We start from the raw sequence: 22336 nt of genomic DNA on the forward strand, positions 1-22336 counted from the left end.
ATTAAAATCGTATTTAAAAAAATACACATGTGTTTATTTTGTTGAATGTTAAACTTATATTTAATGATGTATAATAAGTGTGGTTGATATTGATTTTTATACAATTTTAAAAGAATATAGAGTTAAATTATAAATAAAGTTTGATTTAATACGAAGATTGTCTTAAAATAAAATATTTATTTTAATACAAATATTTTAAAAGGACAACGAGCAATTATTTATTATGATATCGTCATAATGCAGGGCTGCAATTTTTAATCTATTTAATTTAAAATATATGCTTTCCTTCTCAAATTAATAGGTATTTGCCCCTGTACATCATACTTTTCCTTAAACACTAGAGTCGTGCCGGTCATTTATCTAATACTTTTCAGGGGAAAATTTTTTGAATTGAAATAACGTTACTTTTGGTTTCCTTCGGAAGTTCTTATATAATTAATCGGGGCCTCCTGCTCCTAAGGTTTCCACATCTGTTCTTGGTATTCGTCTATCCAACTTCATTCTCAGATTAAGGAAAGACAGACAGACGACAGTAGGAATTTATAGGTCTACGATTTTTTTCAAATTGCAGCCCAATTGAAAAGTCCACAGTGACTAAAAGTGTTACAGGAATGCTAATATTTTTATAATTTTACAATTATTATGAGCAGTTTCGACTGAAGTTGACTAGGAAGAATAAAAAACTCCAACTCCAACAGTAGCATACAAGTAAAGGTCACTGGAACCTTATCATTAATGTGGACTTTATTATTATCCTTTTAAAATATTCGTATTAAAATATAATGTGATGACGCGTTGTTATAAGAGTTTTAATATTTTTGTAATTTTACAATGATATATATTATGTTTTAATACATAAAGAAGAATTATTCAAGCAATATCAACGCTTGGATAATAAATATATAAAAGTTGTCATAAAATTTATATATTAAAAAATAAGAATAAATATTTTCTTTCATTATCTGTACAAAAATATATGAAAAATATTAATAAAATCTTTAGAAAGTGAATATTAAAGATGTGTATGTACAATTGAAACAGATTTTAATGTGGCCTAAATTACAGTAATACCTCGATTTTAACGGATTAATTCGAGGAGGTGTACGTTAAATTGAGGTTATACTATACTTCAGTGTTTTTCAACCTGTGGGTCGCGACCCCCAGGGGGGTCGTGAAGTCTTACACGGGGGGTCGCGGGTAAAAGAAAAAGACAAGTGTTTGTAGGTCCTACATCACATTAAAAAAAAAACTACAATTTCAGCGAGAAGGCTATACCTGTTTATTATACAGTACAATTGGTTTTTTGATCTACATTCAGGTCTCAACGATGGGTGTAGCCAGAGATGGGCCCGGGTGGGTACGGGCCACCGCAGAAAATGATAGCCGTAAATAGTGTTGAGCTGACTTGCAAAAAGAAGTAATAAGTAGAAAAGTAGAAGTTGGAAATTCTCATCCTATAAAAAAAAGCTTCAACAGCATCCCGAGCCCAATGTTATAATGAAAAGGAAGTTTCATACGTTATGTGTCTTAAGTTATTGTCGATTCTTCTCAAATTCTTGTTTTAATCAATAATTTTTCTCAACAGAAAAAAAATTAAATACATAGTTTTTAAAATCACTGATATAGTTTTAATATGGCCCTAGGGGGTCGCCAGAATTTTTTAACTTGTAAAGAGGTCGCTTATTCAAAAAGGTTGAAAAACACTGCTATACTTTATACCTTATATAATGAAATGAAATATGATTTTGGATATTTTATCCAATTATATTTTTTAAGTGATTAAACTTAAATTGTTATAAAAAAAAAAGCAAAGTTTGTATTTGTTTGATAAAATAAAGTCTCATCTGTTAATTAATATTCAATGTTTTTCATTTTTAGTTATCAATTATATGAAAATGTAAACAGTTTTGACATTTTATGTAAACTTCTGTCGATTAAACACACTTCATTATCGGTTAATTACGCAATAATGTAAGTGAAAATATAAAAATGAAAATAGATATTCGTATTACGTATAATTTCCAATTATGGATATCGGTAGAGAGAATACAAATCTAAAGTTGGCAATTAAAATAAAAAATAAAAAAATTATGTTAAGAAGAAAGTTAATATATATAAAGTCTTTTTAAATCTTCGGAACTTTAAAGTTGAGCTGAAGATCAACTAAAATATTTTAAAAATAAATAATACTTCTATTAATAAGTAAAAATCTTTGGGTAAAAAATTTTATTATGATACAGGGATTAGAGAACAAATATGTAGCAAAACATTAAAAAAACAAGGGAAGAGTCCGACAATAAAAGATTGAGAAGGAAAAAATTAATGTAAACACAAAAACAAAGAGGATTGTTCAAAACTGATAGCGGTAAAATTTATACAAGTATATGCAAAACGTAGTAAACATTATGGAAAGTATATTTTTTTTTAAACTGTAGAATAAAGCTGTCAGATACAAATTGGCCTTTTATGTTTCAACGTCAGCAAAATCTTTTAAAAGACTATCCTTTTGAGTGATAGTAAATAAACCGCAAGGACAAAGTCTCTGAATAGTATAAATGTATTTATTTAATCCAGTTTTCTCGTGGTATGTATGCATTGCGTTTTTTTTTTTTTTTGGAACAAAAAGTAAATGCTTCTTAGCCATGACTAAAAACACTTTGCTTTGATAAGCACTAATCTATAATAAGCGCCAGCTTTACTGGACCGCCCATCTCGACGAACAAAATTATGAAATAATAAATTAAACAATTTTATTATTTCAAATTAGTTTGCTCTGAGCCATGATGATTATAAAGATTTATATGCAGTAGTATATAAAATTTATGTATGCAAGTAATTACGTTTTTTTGATTAAAAATTATTATATAATTTTGTTGAAAGAGTGACTGCATAATTTCACGTATAGATTTTGTTTTCCTAATTCCTTTTTTTTTTTTTTTTTTTTTTGTTAATACAAGCACATATTAATATTACGTTAAGTTAAACATATACGTATAAGTTAAACATATTAATAAATATGTTTAACTTATATAAAAATTATGTGATTTACTAAACAATTACAGAATCCTTTTCTTTCTGTTAAGTACTATCATATATGCTCAAATAAGCAGAATTTTTACTATGAATCCAAAGATTTGGGAAGTAAAACCTTAAAACTCTATGATTTAAAGCACTCTCGCTGGTTTCACTCGGGACTAATTTGGCCTCGAAAACTAGGAATGTAGTTTTCGTCAATATACCACGGAATAACTACGTAAAAATTGATACAGTAGCTTCTTCAGAGGAAGCAAACAAGGCACTTGCCCTTCCCTGAGATCGAGAAAAATTTAATTTAAAGTTGACTATTTAACACGTAAAGATGTAAGATGTAAGAAGTTATAATCAAATGCATTATATCCACGATGCCTAACCTTTTTTCGTCTACGGGACATATTTATTATCGGCACTTACATTTGAGCCAAGACATTCACGAAAATAATAAAAATTCAGACTAAAGAAAAAAAATATACCGGTAATTTCTGGTACTCATATGTTGCCCTCAATATTGAATTATGTAGACATAAGTGCAGTGTTTGCAGTTGCTTTTCTGAAACCAACTTTGAATGTCTGATTCAAATTTGGAAGCACATAATAAAGATAAACATCTGTGATGCGATTAAGCAAGATAGATTTCGCCCTCTTCAACACAACGTTTATTCACAAAGATGGGAAAGTGAACAAGCTGTCCTCTTTCAACTTGTTATATGAAAAACTGCAATTTGGTTTGAAACCCTGTTATATCCGCATAAACTTGCAAAATGAGTTTGTCTTTTCCTTGTAGTTTGATATTCAGTTCATTTAAGTGAGCTGTAAAAATCACAAAATTGCCAAATCCCAAAACCACCAAGAATTACCCAGTTAGGCACTTGTTTTGATTTTTCTGTCATAAAAATTCAATTTCATACCTGAAGATGAAAAACCGTTTAGCAAAATTCCCTCCACTTAACCAGCGAACTTCACTGTGAAATACGACATCTTCATATTTACATTCTATTTCACTCAAAAACTCTGACTGAATGTTCTGTGGTTTAATGCGTGAGATCCTATAAAATTTACAGTGTTGACCACAACTTTCATAACATGTTCTAAATTCAACACCTTACCACAGAGATTTTGTTGATGGATTATGCAGTGCAGTTCCAACGGTTTGATTCCATTTGATTCAATGATCTTTCTGCTGACCCTGGTGCTTCAGTCCGTTCTGGCGTCCAACCATACTTCTTGAATCGTCTGTGGTCACCTCTGCTAATTTCTTCCATGAAAGGTTTAGTTTCTCAATCACTTCTGAAACTTCTTCGAAGAGATCTTCTTCTATGGTAATTCTACGCTTCCCATAGCCGCCAATTCTTCTGTGACTTCAAATTCTCTATTTGAAACTCGAATAAATAGTAGGAATTGAGCAGTATCGTTGATGTCGATAGACTCGTTAGCAGCAATCTAAAACATTTCAAAATAGGATGTCATGTTTTTCAGTTTTAATTGCAGATTATTTCCAAGATCTTCAGCCTGTCTTGTAATTGTAATGCGTGAAAGGCTGATGGCTTCAACTTCACTTTTGTTCTCAGGACACATCGTACTTATTTCTATGTTTAGTTTTATAATTCCATATACGTTATGTTTCTTAAACACATCTAGTTTCTTTGCAACTCAAACACATTGCCTTGTTATATTGTTGCAAAAAAGTAAAGATTTATCCATTTTTCTTGAAAATTCCTACACACTGAGTCAATTTTTCTCTTCTTTGCCATCTACATTTTCAAAAGGAGGTGTGCTTTAATTTACAATAGGTACCAGGTTAAAGTAACAGTATAGTGAAACACTTACGACAATAAGTACATGTCTAACGTCACAACTACTCCATCTGTGCACAAATATAAGATTTTTCTATGAATATATTAAATACTATAGCTACTAGAGAACGTCACTAAGCGCCAGGACTGACAACATACTGGGGCAACATAACAATACAGCTAAAGTCCAACCGTCCCTTAAGAAGAAGAAATAAGTAGTGAAACACGTCTCCGTCTCGTGATAAAGACCGAAATAAAATTCGCTCAGTATTTGTGAAAGGAGCCTATTATAAACGGAAATTTCGCCAGCCTGATAGCATTATGTCGCGGCTGGGTGTGGCCCCAGTGGCGTACCGTAGTGGGGGCGGCAGGGGCGGCCCATCCCGGGCGGCACTTTTTAGAGGGCGGCAAAATTATCTTTCAGGGGCGGCAAAATTTCACAATAAACAATAATAATATCTTGTAAAAATTTGAAACATCCTAATCTATACTTGCATCGCGCCTACGATAGTGCTATCGTCCAGACAGTCCGGGAATCGGCTCGCTGTCCGGGTGAACTAGTAATTTTTTCATCCGGGGAAATCCTGCGAAACCTGTTGCCTTTTTTTTTTTACTTGTACGATTCATTCGCGATCATATACATCACTAATATCCAATTGAACTATTTTAAACAAGTCACTGCACTACCACCGAATTTTTCATTGCTTGTTCTGTGACAAAACTGAATTTTGGTCTTTTAAATTGAAATACCTAAATAAGGGGGGGGGCGAAATTTTCCTCCGCCCCGGGCGGCTGACACCCACGGTACGCCACTGTGTGGCCCCCGGGTCGTAGATTGGGCATCGTGGTTCTAAACTTATTAAAAGTATCGCGAAGAAAAGATATCTATTTTAGTTATTACTTTGTTTTGCTATGACTTGTTAATTAAAATCTTATTTAATGGTTTAAACACGGCGACCGAATGGTCGAACGGTTAAGCTGTTAGTCTACTGTTCTGAAGGACCCGAAAACGAATCAAAACGCTCCAGGAATTATTCGGGGAGGGTGCTCCGTCCACATACATAGAACACTTGATTAGTCCCATCATTGGACTGACCAAATCCACAATGAACTTAATGAAAGACATTCTTAATGTCGATAGGACAAAGAGTAAAGGCAAAAGTGGGTTAAATACTTAATTCTTCGATTTCAATTAATTAAATCGAATTTTGAAAAACAAATAAAAAATTCATAAAAATATATCATGGAATATTGAAGAAATAATGTATATATATCGATGTAATGTAGATGTGCAAGCAATTATCATAGAAGTACCCCCAAAAATTTTTGAATAAATTATATTGTTTATTTGTTATCGCTAATACTAAACGTTCGTTATTTGATTTTTATATCGATAAATAATATTAAATAACGTAGGTAATGTAACTACGAATATAAATATTTTAAATCAAATATTCTTTTTATACTTTACAACTTTCGCCGGTAGTTGGAGATATGTAGTTTATGACGCAATTGATGGAGCCACGTGTTATTTGATAGAACACGAGCACGTGGTAGCTGCAATATTGTTTGTATGGGATATATTCGTGTGATCGAAAATTAAGGTAAATGAAATATATTCTATCCGTTAATATATTAAAAAAAAATTGACAATTGTGAAGTGTAGTGCGATGAAAATTATTTCCTTTTCAAAATAAAATATTGTTTTTGTTTTCTTAAATTAAAATAGATATTTCAATTGAATGCGAGAGCCCGTCTGCCGATAAACAACAATGAATGAAATATATATTTCTCATTTATTAAAGTTATTAGTTTATTACTACTATATATACATAAATATAAAAAATATATATAACTTTTTTATTTTTTGACATTTTTACGACATATTTGATGAAATTGCATCAGTATTTATAATTTTAAATAATTTATTCACTTAATTTTCAGAAGTATATTTATTACAATTTACAATACTTGGTCTTAATAGAAATAATTACCTAATACTTAAGATCACGATTGCAATTGGTTTTACTTTCAATTTCGAATAAAAATATATAAATTATTCTTAAGTTAAATATCTTAATAAAAATATTTCATATTACAAATAATACTGAATCTTATGAAAATATATAAAATACTATTCATTAACTAAGAAATGAACAATGAGCATTTAATTTGGTAAAGTTAAAGATGTTTGTTAAAATATAAGCATAGTTTTAGTTTTTAAACTGATGTTTATTTCTTAGTTAAGGAAACTAATATTATAATATGTATTCTGTTCTAATTTTATTGTAATTTATATTTATCAATTTATTTCAATTTGATTATACAGTTACTATATGTTTAAAAAACTTAAAAGTGTATGGCTTTGCTTTTTCTATTAATTGAAAATTTAAATATATATGAAACAAAAATAAAATAAAATACTATATATATTGATACATATCATGCATGAATTTATACTGTATTTAAATGAGTAATTGCTTTGTAAGAAGATATCTTTGAGCATTTTTATATTTGAAAGAACAGAAGAATTTAATATTGATACTAAGTAAAAGTATAAATAAAGACTTAATCTGTTTTCCATATCATTCTTGATTTCAGGAGTATCAAATTGAATAGTCATTTTAAATTTCTTAAATAAAATAAATAGAAATATGATAAAAAACCAAACAGTAATCATACTGAATTTTTAAAATGAAACAAAACTTTTGCTTTTCAGTGACATTTGCTTATGTATTCTATATATTGCAAAAAGCTATAATGTATTTTTTCAAATTGAAATCATTGAGATTCTGTTAGATTGTTGCAAATGAAATGGCTTATTTTTATTTCTGACTTTGAATGTTTATTAATTTAATTTAAAACTTACATATTCAAACAAAATTGTTTCCAACATTAATACACTTTTCCCAATGCAATAGAAATGCATTAATGCCAATTTGAAAGAAATGACAAGAATGAGAAGCCAAAAAGTCATTAAGTGTGCTTTTTATTGTGTTTTCTTCCTTGAAGACTTTCCTTGTTAAAAAAACTGTTCAAATGTATAAAAAAAAATTGATAGTCTGTTGGAAAAAAGTCTTGAAAATAAAGTGGATGGGAAAGAATTTCATTTGAATACTTTTATTTTTGCGACAAATAATGAAAAAACTGCAGACCTTCAAATAATGCTCCTCATCTCTCTCACTGAGTTCATGTGATACCCATTTGTTGACTTTCCCTAATGTGTTTAGGTGATGAAAAATGGTTGAATAATGTCCAGTATATTCAACCTTCCCACGATTTCCTGGACAGTCAGATTCAATTCTTCAATTCTGATTTTTGAGATTTGTATTCCCAGAATGAAATTATTTTAACCAATGCCTGGTGGCCTGCTCACAGAACCTTCATAAAAAATTTTACCATTATTTTAGATTGCTTCAACTACAGTCCCTGCTTATACTCAAAAAAAGAAAATTATTCAATTTCCTTTTTTCCATGCCAACAAAAAAAGTACTGTTTAGCACGTGGAACTCATAATATAAATGAGATTACCTTTTTAAATTCACATATTATGTGTGCTCTTTCAATTGCAAACATACAGCACTGTTCACAGAAAAAAGTTGAACTACAAGACCAGAAAGTTAAATTTTAAAAAATGGTTGTTTCATTTGCAACAACCACTATTTTGTAAAAACATTTGCTCCCTGCTATTTATTTCAATTATATTGTGCAAATTACTATCTTTTAAATTGATATTTTTTGATCTGTAAAATATTTCTCACTCTGATTATAATATTTAAAGATGTTGCTTAAAGTTGTTTTTATTCTTAATAAAGATAAAATAACTACATGGTTTAGCATGTTTTAACTTTGTATTGTTGAATTGTGTATAGTATAAGTTTCTATTTCAATTATTTATAGTAAAATAATAAAACACTTTAAACAAATATTAATTTTAATACAAAATTGGAAATTATTTAGAAATTGGTTATTTAGTCAAACAACTTATATGTATTTTTTTTTTAAATTAATATATGGAAAGTAAACTTGACCATCTGGAAAATAAAGTATTATTGTTAGTAAATATATAATTGCTTTCTTATATGTGTATATTTACTATATACTGTATATGTATATATATATATATATATATATATTTCCTGTTTACACAGGTTTTGGTAGTGTGTATATATGCATATATATACACACTGAAACCTGCCTAAACAGGAAAAATTCTTCAGAACAGAGAAGTTTACTGTTAAAAAAAAAACCTGCTAAACCAGAAAGAATATTCTTACAGTGCAATTTTGTTTTACAGATTTTACTGTATATATATTTTTTGAAGTAGATTTAATAACAAAATGTTGTTTCACTGCCATCTGTAATAATGAAAATAAACATTAATTTTATTGCTTTTTGTAATACAGTTATGTAATTACTACTTAATAATTATATTAACAAATTAATTCATTTAATACTAATTATTTTATTAATGTTTTATGCTTATCTTATAGCATGAATTCAGATAAAGAAGTAAAAAAAGACCCCACTGTAGTAAATAACAAGAGAAATTTACAGGTCTTAAATAAACTTGAAAAAAATTTCCGTGGAGGACGTAATCGGTAATAATGTTGAAATAGTATATGAATGATTTGATTAAAATAGTACAGAATGTACATAAGTAGAGTATATTTGCTATTTTTTGTTTTTCAAATAGAGTTGGTGATGTAACTACTGCTAGGAAAAGAGTTTTTGTTCCAAACATTCCTGTACGTCGAGAACAATCAAAAGAAGTGTGAGTGTAGAATATATTATGGCATATGTTTTCAGTTCAAAGTGTTTTTGGAAAATATTTATTTGTCACTATATTATTTTAGATCTCAAGAACAGCAAAAATGTGATAAGCCAAAATTTAACAGAAGTGAGAGAGGTAGAGGATTTGGTAGAGGTGGACGTGAACATGGAAGAGGTAGAGGTAGAGGTGATCTTATACAAACACAAGGAGGTGTTTTTGCTGCAGGTCCTTCTGCACAATTAGTGAAAAGAGGTAAACATATATTTCTTTAAAAGTTTTCTTAGTATATCAGATAAATTGATCTTACAATTTTAAATGCACTTCCAATAGATGATGATATAATTTATTGTTAAAGAACAAATGTTCATATCATTGTATAGAAAGTTGAAGAGCTTGAAAGTTATTTTACACAAATATCTTTAACAGTGCTTTCTGCTTATGATGATTTTTTCTCTCCAATGTTGTTGCTTTCCTTTGTTTCTTTTCATTAATTGAAGTTTCTGTATTTCTGTCTTATTATTCTGTAATTACTTTTTGACATGTTGAAAGAGCAGATAAATTTAAAACATGTACATGTGAATAATATAACAGTAAATATTAAAAATTTACAAATCCAAACTACTTAATAGCTTGGTAACTGAATAAATTGGAGCTACTCTGGAAGTCATTTTGAGCCCAAGATTACCTGATGTCTGTGAGCTTTGTACATACTGCATTAAATGTATATACAAAGCACACTTACAACATTGCATTAGGTCAATGTTGTAAGTTTTCTTTTTTCAATTTTACAATTTTCAAATTGTAAAATTGAAAATTGTGAAAGATATCATTTTATATACAGTAGAGCGTCAATTATCCGAATCAATTGGGGACTGGGGTTGTTCGGAAAATCAATATTTTGGATAACCGATTATGCACGAAAAAATATATTAACCTATCCCATGTTGAAATTTTTTCCATTGTGTGTCGCTTCGCATTGAATTTTCGTCAATGTTAAGCCTAATGTAAACTTTTTAAAATAATAATCATGACTATTGTATCATTAAAAATTATTTCTTTATTTTGTACAAACAAAATAAATATATTGAAAAATATAAAAACAATGAAAAATTATACTTCAGAAGTTAATTCAGTATCAAAAACGTAAAATATTTGTGTAGCCAAAGACATAGCCAAAGATTGTAGCGCCACAGCACTGGCAAAAATTTAAATTTGCTGACTGGAATTCTTTCGGATAATCGACGTTCTACTGTATTTTTATATTTATAGTTTTAAAATAAAATCTTATGTTATTTTCAGAAAGTTATTTTGATCTAAATAAATGTCACTAAAAATTATCATTTTTCATAAGATTATATTTTTTAATATAAAGTCTGAATGACAGTATTTAAAATGATTTGTATTCATTTAGTAATTTTGTAAATAGTTTTTATGGTAATATCAAACATTACATTAAATAGTTAAAAATGAAATAAAATAACTTTTCTAATAGAATATACTTCAAGAAATATTGATGAAAATAGTGTGCAGGTTCCAAAATATACTCCCGTCTCAGTACAAACAAAAGAAGAAAAAGAAGAAGAAGAAGAAAAATTAAAAAAACTTTTAAAAGATGACGTAAGATATTTAGAGATTTATTATTATTATATATTATCAATAGATTTCTGTAGTATTTATGCATGAATTCCTTCAATAAATATGTTAAGATTAGAATTCTAATATTCATTTTCAAATAAATAATGTTATATTATATATTTTTGTTTAGAACTGTAAAAATATATAAAATTTGAAAGTTTAGTTTTAGGATAAAGTCCATTCTAAAACCTCATTCATATAGTTTCATCATTTTAATATAATTACATTAGAGATTTTTTTATTATGTAAATCATTGTCAGTATACATCTACTTTGAACAGAACTTCTATTTTAATAGGTGGTTTCCTTTAAATTAACACAGTCATAGAATAATTTCCATCTTTGTATAAAAACATAACTTTGTCATTATTTTTATTACTTTATTTTAATATAAATGTTAAGATTTTACAAAATGAAATAAATTTAGAGATTTAATGTAAAATAAATAAAATGAATAATTTTAATTTTATATATTTGAATTAGATATTTAAACCAAGATATACACTACTGACAGAAAGTTTAAGGCCAACTATGTTTCATAAAATAAATAAAATTCATTGGCTTGTAATTATTCAAACTATGCACATTTATTGTGTAACGACTTAAAATAAGAGACAGTTCAGAAGATAACATCATTGTTGACACTATTATTTGGAATAATGACAACAGTGTGGTGTCATGCTAATTATATGGTGGCATCATTAATGCAGTGGTGCCTCAAATTTCAAATTTAATTCATTCCAGGCAATTTGAACTTTGAATTGTTTGAAGTCCAAATCAATTTTCCCCATTAGAAATAATGGAAAGTGAATTAATCTATTCCCAGGCTCTATACAATATTCATTTTGATAAACTTAAACAGTTAATACATATAATTTAAGGTAAAAATAATACAATTAAATGTCCTAAATAATAAATAAAAACACAAAAACAATAAATAATACATTAATATTGTATAATAAAGTGAAAATTGCATTTACTGTATCTTAGTGAGGAATGATGGTATCCCATTTCTAAAGGTTGCTATGCAGCTGCATCTGAGGATTATTTACAAGAAAGTCCTTTGTTTTCTCATAAAAAATTATCAAGTATTATATGTGATATGACTTCTATTTACAAGTATTCGATTGTATTGAATTCTCATACAATAAATGAGCTGTTTACTTTTATATCTCTCCTCCATTTATGAGATGAAATAGTTGATACACTGAGTGCCAGCTGATAGTTATGAGAACAAAATATTTTAATTTCAGTGCAATGAGATTGATATTTGCACAAGCTCTGATTATATGATTTGAGAGTTCCAGTTTGTATTTCCTTCGTTTCACTCACATTGTCTCTTTTACTTGTTTTTTTGTTTTAACTAATTAGTTTTCTTCCTGTCTGATTATTTATGTATTTATTTATAATTTCTTATTTCATATTTTCTTCTCACATTTAATATTAGGTATTTTTATATTGGTTAATAACTTAATCAACTTAATTTAGTTTTATTTTATTTGGAATCATTTGCTGATAGGATAAATATGTTTTTGTAGCACTTTAATATATTTGAGAAACATGAATACTATGACTGATTTATGTTGGAACAAGATACAATTTCAGTTATATGTGTTGAAAAACATTTTATTTTCAAAATTTTAATTTACAAGATGTTTTAAAGTATAAATTATATACTAATTAATCAGGGATGCCATTTGTTGTTGAATATTTTACTTTGTTATTAGACAAACTAAAAGTGGAATTTTGTAAAAGTAGTTATAGTAGACATTGAAAAATAAAAAATTATAAATAATTATAATTTTTTTAAGAGTTTTTTAAGGAAAACTAATGAAGCTAATATTACATTTTATTTCTTATCAAAAAATTTATTTGAAAGATATGTTTTAATCATATCTTTCAAATATATTTTTTTCATTTTATATGTATGTATATATATTATTATAAAATATATTATTTATCGATGTGACATTTTATATTTTTGTATAGTTTATTGGCGATGATTATGAATATGATGACATAAAACCAGTGAAATTACCATTATTTACACAAATGAAGTGTGAAGAAGAATCCAAACCAGATCTAACAAAAATTAAAAGTAAAGATAAATTTTTATACAGATAATTTAAGTTAATGTTTGTTGTTTGAAAAAAATAACTTTTTTGTGTTTAAATTTAGTTAAAAAAGAACCTAAAGATGAATGTAGTGATATGGAAATAGATATTACTGATACAGTAATAAAAAAAGAGGAAGTAAAGACAGAAGAATATGGAGATGAGGAGACAACAGTTAATGATTTATTAACTAATAATAATAATTCAGGTGAAAGTTTGCGAAATTTAATATATGTTTTTAAAATGTTTACTTTTAAACATTATGAATAATTAATGATTTAAATTTATTTACAGAATCTGGAATGTTCTTTTTCTTTCAATTTCCCATGTGTCCATTGAAAGATTATTTGGATGATGATAAAAAGCTAAATGTTGAATCAAAATCAACAACTAACAATAGTACAAATAAAGTGAGATTTCATATATATTTGAAATTTTAATATTGATATTTAATTTGTTTTATACTTAATTTTTAAATTGTGTTAAATTAGCAATGCTAAAGTTTTCAGCATTATTTAATTTTCTGATTAATAACTTGATAAAAATTATTTGTTTGCTGGAATGTTTTTATTGCAAAAATAAATGACAAATATTTTTTGCTTATAATATCAAATTATTATAAACAGAGATTGGATTTGGTAGCAATTGCACACAGATAGTGGTGAATCCTTGACAACAGATCTTTAGGGGACATGACTCTAAGAGCTTTCTAAAGAATTTTAGTTATTTTGTCGCTGCTTTTAACTCTTTAGCCACAGAGTGCTGAATTTTGCTAGAAAATCTGTAAAATATGTATTTTTGAACATGCTCTTGTGGAAGAAATAGGTTACTGTTGTCTTACTAATTCTTAATCATTTCACAGTTAGGTTTAATATAGTAGTTCAAAAAGTATTGCTAAAATTCACTTTTACAAGAGAAACAAAGTTTTATTCTCCTAGAACAAACAATTATCTGTTGAGGAATTTAATTATAAGCAGGTATCTTTTATGCCTCCAACTATCCACTTTTCTTCAACGTGATGAAAGAAAGAGAAAATTATACTCTCTGCATTTAAAATATTCTATATTTTATGTCAGAATACATGTGACTTTCTTATTGATGTTATCCAAAATATATGTTTAGTGAGTTATTTACTTTAAAATTTTTCAAAAGTTGCTGCTTAGCCAAGACTGCTAAAACACATTCCTGCTGCTCTCAGCAATTCAGATTAAAATTCTGATTGGATTCTCTAATTTTCATGTGTGGCCATCCAAGAAACAAAGCATTGATAAATATATATATCCATTAACCTTTTAATGCTTTGTAGTAGTAAATTTTAACATATTATGAACGTTTTTTTGCAAACTCGCCATTTCACTAGCTTAGAAATTTGGAGGCATTGGAAATCTTTAAAGTGGAATGCCTTTCAATCAGTTTTAAAGACGAAAAGCAATTCTCGAGGTCAGGCTATGTACAACCCAATGTTATAACAACTGATGCAGGTACACATTGTTAGAAATTTAAAACATTTTTAAAAAGAAATTCAAATACAAATTAGAATGTATCGGAAATTAAATAGAACGATAATCATACCAGAAAAAGTTTCTGTAGAATTCCATTTGAAGAAGGTTCTAGGGTGGACTGAAAATGTTTGTGATATGTTAAAATTTACTGCAAAGCATTAAAAGGTTAGTGGATATTTTAGGCCTTGTTCTTCATCATCTTGCTCATTCCTATTGCAGATTTGGTTAAATTTCTGATGGGCATGTTAAAATGCCCTCTTAATGTTTTACTTACTCACAGGCAAACAGAAAAAATAATAACAACAAACAATTATTTATTGTGACATTATCACAATGTCAGGCTGCAATTTTCAATTATATTTTAAATTTATTTAATTTAAAATACTGTGTTGTAATAAAAGGAAAAAAGTATGACAAGGCTCCCTCTGTCGCGTAGCAGAAGAGTTTAACTTTTTAAAATATTTTTTTAATGTAAACAAATTGCATGCAAGTCAGCCTTGTTTTCTCATGAAGTTCACGTGTAAAAGTTATATATTTCAATAAAAAGTAATAGGTTATGGGCCAAGTCCATATCCAGTCCACATGAAGATAAGAAAAGTAATTTTGAATGAAAGAGATCATTGTGGTGCACCTCTAAAGTTGTGCTTGGTTGAATACATGTGAATGAGAATGAACAGAAGGAAAATGGCTGTCAGTGGGGATTACAAGGTAAATGTAGATAAGCTTGAAGGGTCTGAAGACTGGGCAAAATGGAAATGGCATGTTTCTATGGGTACGTTTACTTCTGAGGTAATAGTGCTACTTCCGAACACCGGAAGTGACATCATTAGCATGTGTATTCGTGCTTACATGTCCAGTTCGAAAGTAAACGCGAATGCTAACAAGAAATATGGCGGTTTCCTGCAAATAATATTGCCAAAGCTGCTATTTTAAATGCTACGTTACAGATATAACTATTTGATTCCGAATCAGACGAGGATGATTTTATTGTGGATATAATTGTAGAAAAATGAAAAAAGAGAAAAGTAAGGTAAAATAAAAAAGATAGAGTCTCTTCAATAAAAGTTTCTACCTTTTTATAAGCCAACTGATTTTAAATAACCTTAGACTTACAAGAGAATGTTTTGAAATTCTCCTCTAAAAAATAAGCCCAATTATAGACACCGAAAAATTACTTCCTCTGGAAGACGACTCGTGTCTCCTCAAAAGCAGCTTTTATGTTGTCTATGGACATTGGCAAATCAAGAAGCATTCAGGTTTGTTTATAAGAAGTAATATATGAAATTAGATGCAGTTTATAAGAGAATAGTAGATTATACATACATATAATACATATTTAAAGCAATTGTTTTACTCAGTGAATGGATGTGACGTTGTTTTGTTGTGGTGTAACTAAACTGAGTTCAAAATTAACAAATAATTGATATTAAATACAAAACACTTTTTTATTTCTTTCTTTCCTCTAAAGGTATTGGTGATCATTTTAATATGTTTAGACGGACTGTGCGGAATATTTTAAATAAAGTTGTTAATTCTTTCTTACAAGTTAGTGTTAAATGAAAATGAAAAATGATCTCTTGGCCATCACACAGCAGAATGATGTAAGAATAATGGAAGTTTTTATACCCAATCTGGTTTTCTTGGAATTAGAGGTTCTAGTGATGAAAAGCATATGGCTATTAAGACATCAACTGAAGAAGCAGTAGCCTATTTCAATAGAAATAAGTATTACTCTGTCATCATATAAGTTTAGTTTGTAATGAAAAAATGGTATTCAAATGATACAATTTCTTGAGAAGTCATTTCCCATATGTAAATGAAAATTCATTCAAGTATACAAACTTATGTAATTTTGGATTATTATTAATGCTGTTCATTTCTTTACGATTTATTTAATGCTCTGAACATAACATTTCTGAAGATTCCAAATGCTATTAGGTAAACCTCGCTTTTAATCATAAACAATGAATCGAACTTAATTTTTTTCACATTAATTAACTCTGTTTATGAAAAAAGTCATCTAAAGCTATTGAACCTTACAATGAAAAAAAGATCATTGTAAACATTTTACACAACAAATAATTGAAATTTAGCAATAAAAATACTTTCTGCTCTTTATTTTTCGAAAACTAATTCCATTTTTAGTACTTTGTACAGAAAGTAATTTTTTCATGAGAGCAGCCATATTGAATTAGCACAAAGCTCGACAACGAACTAGCTAGCACTCCGAGCTTACCAATTTCGCTAAACATGACGTCACATAGCTCTAAAGTAAATGCCAATGAGCGTGGCACTCGGATGAAAGTATACAGGCTGAGCGTGCTGATAGTAAAATTAGCTCAGAAGTAAACGCACCCTATGGTGTTGCATTCATACGGATTAGAAGATATTATTAATGGAAAGTGTACATGTTGAGTTACCAACAGAGCTGACAAATGAACAAAAGGCAACATATGTTGAGTGGCAGAAAGATGACAGGCAGCAAGTTTGATAGCCAGTACGCTAAGTAAATCAGTTGCTGAGATCGTGTTGACATGCAATGGTGCAAAAGAAATTTGGGGTAAATTATGTGTGCGATTTGAGTGCAGTGGTACACAATGCGCCAGTAACTGTTGGACAATTCATTCTTTTCTTAAATGGTAGTCTATGCATTTTTCCCAAAGCACATCCATCACTTCCGACACTCAAGCTGAGAAAGGGATTTCCCGAATTGCAGATGAAAACTTGATTGGTTGTAAGTGCGAGTGGTCATTAAGCAGATAGGTCATAAAGTGAGGAGTACCTGTATTAGAAAGATTCCAAATGGCTGAATCGAATACAGTTTCAACTCCTGTTGGCTGTGAAGAAAGTGATCTCGACGAGGCAGTGTCATCTGATATACCCTATTGTGAGGCAATAGGCTGTCTCATGTATCTTGCAACAGCATCTCATCCAGATATTTCCTTTGCAGTGAATAAAGCTGCTCAAGCTACAGAGAAACCAGCTCAAACCTGATTCAAAATTGGAATCAGGTGAAACGTATATTTCAGTACTTGAAAGGTACTATGAACTGGGGGCAACATTTATAATAATAAAAAAGAACTGAAAATCTACAGTGATTCTGATTTCATTGGTGATGAGAAGACAAGACGTTCAGCAACTGGAATCATCGTGAAATTCTTGGGTGGAGCTATATCATGGAGTAGCCAATTACAAAAAGTAGTGGCAATTTCCCCAACTGAAGCAGAGATTATCTCAGCAAGTGAAGGAGCAAAAGAATTAACTTGGCTACGTTTATTGTCTGAATTGATTGAAATGCCAGAGCATCCTCCAATGCTTTATATTGACAATGCAAGTGCCATAAAGTTAGCAAAGAATCTGGAATTTCATCAATGGTCCAAACATATCAAGATTCGACACTTTTATGTATGTGAAAGATTTTTAAATGGTGAATTCAAATGGGAGCACATCAACAGAAAGAACCAATTGGCCGATCTGTTGATGAAGCTACTTGTACATGTTCAATTTGATTTGCTAAGAGAAAAGATTGGCTTACGATGGTTGTAACCTTGTAATCATTAGTTAAGCACGTTTATTTTTTCTTTTTCTTTTGGAGGAAGTGTTGTAATAAAACGAAAAAAATATGACAAGGTTCCCTCTGACATGTAGCAGAAGAGTTAATGTTTTTTTTTTTTTTTTTTTTTTAATGTAAACAAACCACATGCAAGACAGCCATATTTTCTCATGAAGTCCACATGTAAAAGTTATTTATTTCAATAAAAAGTAATAACCAGTATATGCTCTCCACCTCAAATTAGTACTGTAGTGTCTTGCCCTTGTACATCATACTTTTCCTTAACAATAGAATTGTGCCAGTCATCTGTTAACTACTTTCAGGGGAAAAGTTTTGAATAGGTTTCCATATCTTTTATCTAATTCCATTCTCAAGATTAAGGAAAGACGAATGGATGAACGACAGTGGGATTTTATATGTTTTCAATTTTTTCAAATTGCAGCTCAATAATAACTATATCTTAAAATAAGATTATTGACTTAGAAATTTCTTGTTTCAAGCCACAGATAAATATGTTTCTTACAAGTTTTTTTTGTAATAGCATTAGGTTAGTTCTTATAGTACTGAAATTTTCTATAAATTTGTAATAAAATTTAATATTTTTAGAATGAAGAAAACAGTGAAGATATTGAAATATTCAAAGACATTTCTGATGGTTTGATTGGAAAACTTCTGATTTTAAAATCTGGAAAAGTTATTTTGCGAGTTGGATCAATGTGTTTTAATGTTGAGAATGGTACAAAGACTGGATTTCTACAGGAAATAGTTTCATTGAAAGCTGATGAAGAATCCCAAGATTTGCATGTATTAGGTTATTTAAATAACAGAATTATATGTTTACCAGATGTAAATTCTTTAGTAGCAAATGTTTATATTTGACATTTTTTTTCATTTAGTATCAATAGTAATTTTTCCCTCTATCCAACCATGTTGTTGATGTATGTAAATTGTTGCTGCCTTAAAATATAGAATACTTAATATTTAAAGCTTTTTGGAAATTAATTTATAGTTAATAATTAAAGGTGATAGTTATTAAAAATTTCTATATTACAAATTTTTTCTTATTTAAATAATGAAAATAAGAATTGAAAGTAATTAATTTTTCTAAAGCTAAGCCAATATATTAAAATTTATATTAGTAATATGAAGTCTGTAAATAGCATGCGCAAAGCTTTGTATATTTGTAAACTATAAAAAGGAAGATGCATTTTTCTGCTATTTTTGGGATCATTCCAAATAAAAGTTTATTGATTGCTATGTTATTTGCTTTATGTAATATAATTATTATTATTATTTTTGATCTTGAATGATAATTGATATTAGTAATTTTTCTAGCATTATTAGCCATACAAAAATAATTAATATTTATAAGAAATAATATGGTGTAAGCAAATATAGAATGTATACAGTTTAATAATTGTTCTCAGAAAATATTTTTGCTAAATTATTGCTTACATTATAAGAAAAGTTATTGATAGCTCTTTGATAATTTTAATCTCTGATTTATATTTCAGGCATGATATGAGTGAAAGGAGTAGCTTTTATTAAGAAGCTTTAATAAACTCAAAAATTTTTGAGCATTGAGAAATTAATGTGATATCTGTATGTACTTAGAAGAGTGGAAAAATGTTTCTTGATGATTATATTATATATATATATATATATATATATATATGTTTTATACAATATTTTAGAAATTTCCAATCTTCTTTATATTCTCAACTATGCATCTTGAAATATACTAGAAGACACTGCCCATAAAGTGTGCATTAAGTAGGATTATACAAAAGTTTTCCAAATTGTGAATTGCAGTTAGAACTGCAGGATAAGGATATTTTGATAGAATAAAAACAAGTACACAAAGGTTAAACATATCTTTATTGTTGTCTTATTTTTGTAAATCATATTTATCTGAGAAAAATTTATTAGTAATTAGGATATATTTAATTTAATTCATTGTATTATTTATCTATGAATTGAAAAATAATCACTTAGAAAAGAATTTGTAATGGTTACTGAATGATTTTGATCTATATTTTTTTCCAATATTGATTGACTAGTAAATTCTACTTGAATGAGAAACTGTCAGTATTGCTTTCCTGTATTTGGTATATTTCTATGTCTTATCAGAAATAGTTTTTTGTAATTGTTATTCATAGTAATAATTTAAAAAATTACAGACATTTAAGATTATAATATACTTTTTAGAAAATTCTCTAATTTATAAATTTTTATGTAAAATGTTTTTTGAATTGTCTGCAGTTTTCTTCTTTAGCTATCTTACATTTTGAACAATATATTTAAAGATTAATTTAAAACGGTTTAGTTATTTTTCAGATAAATGTTATATAAGGGTAAAAAATCCACTCTGTATCAATGGTAACAATCAATTTCTCAAGATGAAATTGAGTATATCTAGAGCTTTTATTTAATTTTAGTTATTTTCATCTAATTAATCAGAGTTGCATTTAAACAAATATAATATCAGTCTTCCTTTTTAACATCAATATAATTTTAAAATATCTACATCAAATTCATTTTATTGATTTAATATTAGCATTCATCTTGGATTTATTTTCTTTCTTAGTTTTGTTTAATATCTACATATATTCTGTTTTGAACTGTCAAAATTGCTTAGAATGACTTAGAATGCAACAAATATACTTGTATTTATTCATTGCTGCAAATTTTGGTTTTATGAGTATCACAATAAGGTAAAGAATTATTAGTAGCAGTAAATTTTATATGTTTAGATATCAAACAAACAAATATTTAAATAATTTATGCTGAGTATACGCATGAATATTTTACTGAAATGAATCAATTGTAACAGCATAATATAATATCATACTGAATAATTGCATATTTAATTATTAAACTTGGTTCTTACTGTATACAAAAATTCTATGGCATTATTATAAGCAATATTGTAGAATAAACAATAAATTGTGGAAAATGTACATTCAATATAGTTTTTCTATTATTTTATACTGCTTCCATTTTCTGTGTCTATAATGATATAATAATAATTATAAAATTCTTTTGCTATTTGCAATTTCAGTATCTGTTGTAATAAGAACTGTTGTAGATGCATTAATAAGAACTGTAATTCTCATAATTCTCGTAATTCTTTTTCTGTTATTCTATTCTAATTAACATAAATATTATGTTATTTGAATCAATTAAATGCTAGATTTTTCTGAATTTTAAACATTTTAAGAATTATATCATTAGATTGTTACTGATATGTTTAGAACTTGTTTTCAAATAACAATTATAAGTATTGCTAGTATAATACTGTACTGTATATCTGATCTTAGTCCAAATGAATTTTATTATATGGTTAAATCACCGATATATGCATCTTCAAATTATGTTTAATATAAGCAAAATTTGTACTATATTATATTGTTACATTAAATTGAGTATTTGTCAAATATTTTAATTTAATTTATTTTTGTATATTTATTAAAATTTTTGTATGGTAAGGTTCCTAAAATAATGATTGATAAATAAACCAAAAGGTTTTCTTTGCAGAAGATGTATATTATGTTCTAAATCTGTATCTATAATATTAAGATATAGTCTATTTGTTATGTTATTTCAAATCTCTTAGGCCAATATTTGCAAAGTAGAATGCAAATCTCATCTGGAAAAAAATCAGTGTTTAGTGAGTGAGAAAACCTCTTATGTTTGTTTAATAATTTACAGATATTTTGGATACTCGTATTTAATTATTAATTAATGACAACTATAGAAATTAAAAAATTAAAGCTAATTATAGGAAGATAAAACTGGAATTGTAGAATATAGATGAAAGAAATTGAAATTTTTAAAAATATTTTGTAATATAAAATGTGATTGCTATCCATTATTATTATGTAATGATAATTTTTTAATTGAATAAAAAATTTTCAAAATGCTTTGATG

The 22336-nt window shown here is 27.8% G+C and overlaps 1 protein-coding gene across 1 annotated transcript; it reads left to right on the plus strand.

Moving 5' to 3' along the window:
• The first annotated feature begins 6316 nt into the window (after positions 1 to 6316).
• On the plus strand, positions 6317 to 22295 carry LOC111642445 (DNA-directed RNA polymerase III subunit RPC4-like). Its single transcript, XM_023388797.1, has 9 exons — positions 6317 to 6433; positions 9323 to 9430; positions 9526 to 9603; positions 9686 to 9855; positions 11096 to 11220; positions 13227 to 13335; positions 13416 to 13559; positions 13646 to 13761; positions 19013 to 22295. The coding sequence occupies exons 2-9, from the start codon at positions 9324 to 9326 to the stop codon at positions 19283 to 19285; spliced, it is 1122 nt and encodes a 373-aa protein (XP_023244565.1). The 5' UTR covers positions 6317 to 6433; position 9323; the 3' UTR covers positions 19286 to 22295.
• The last annotated feature ends 41 nt before the right edge of the window (positions 22296 to 22336 follow it).

The sequence above is a fragment of the Centruroides sculpturatus genome, unplaced genomic scaffold, assembly GCF_000671375.1.
Source record: "Centruroides sculpturatus isolate CEXI.00-Female unplaced genomic scaffold, Cexi_2.0 scaffold1539, whole genome shotgun sequence".
Lineage (NCBI taxonomy): Eukaryota > Metazoa > Arthropoda > Arachnida > Scorpiones > Buthidae > Centruroides > Centruroides sculpturatus.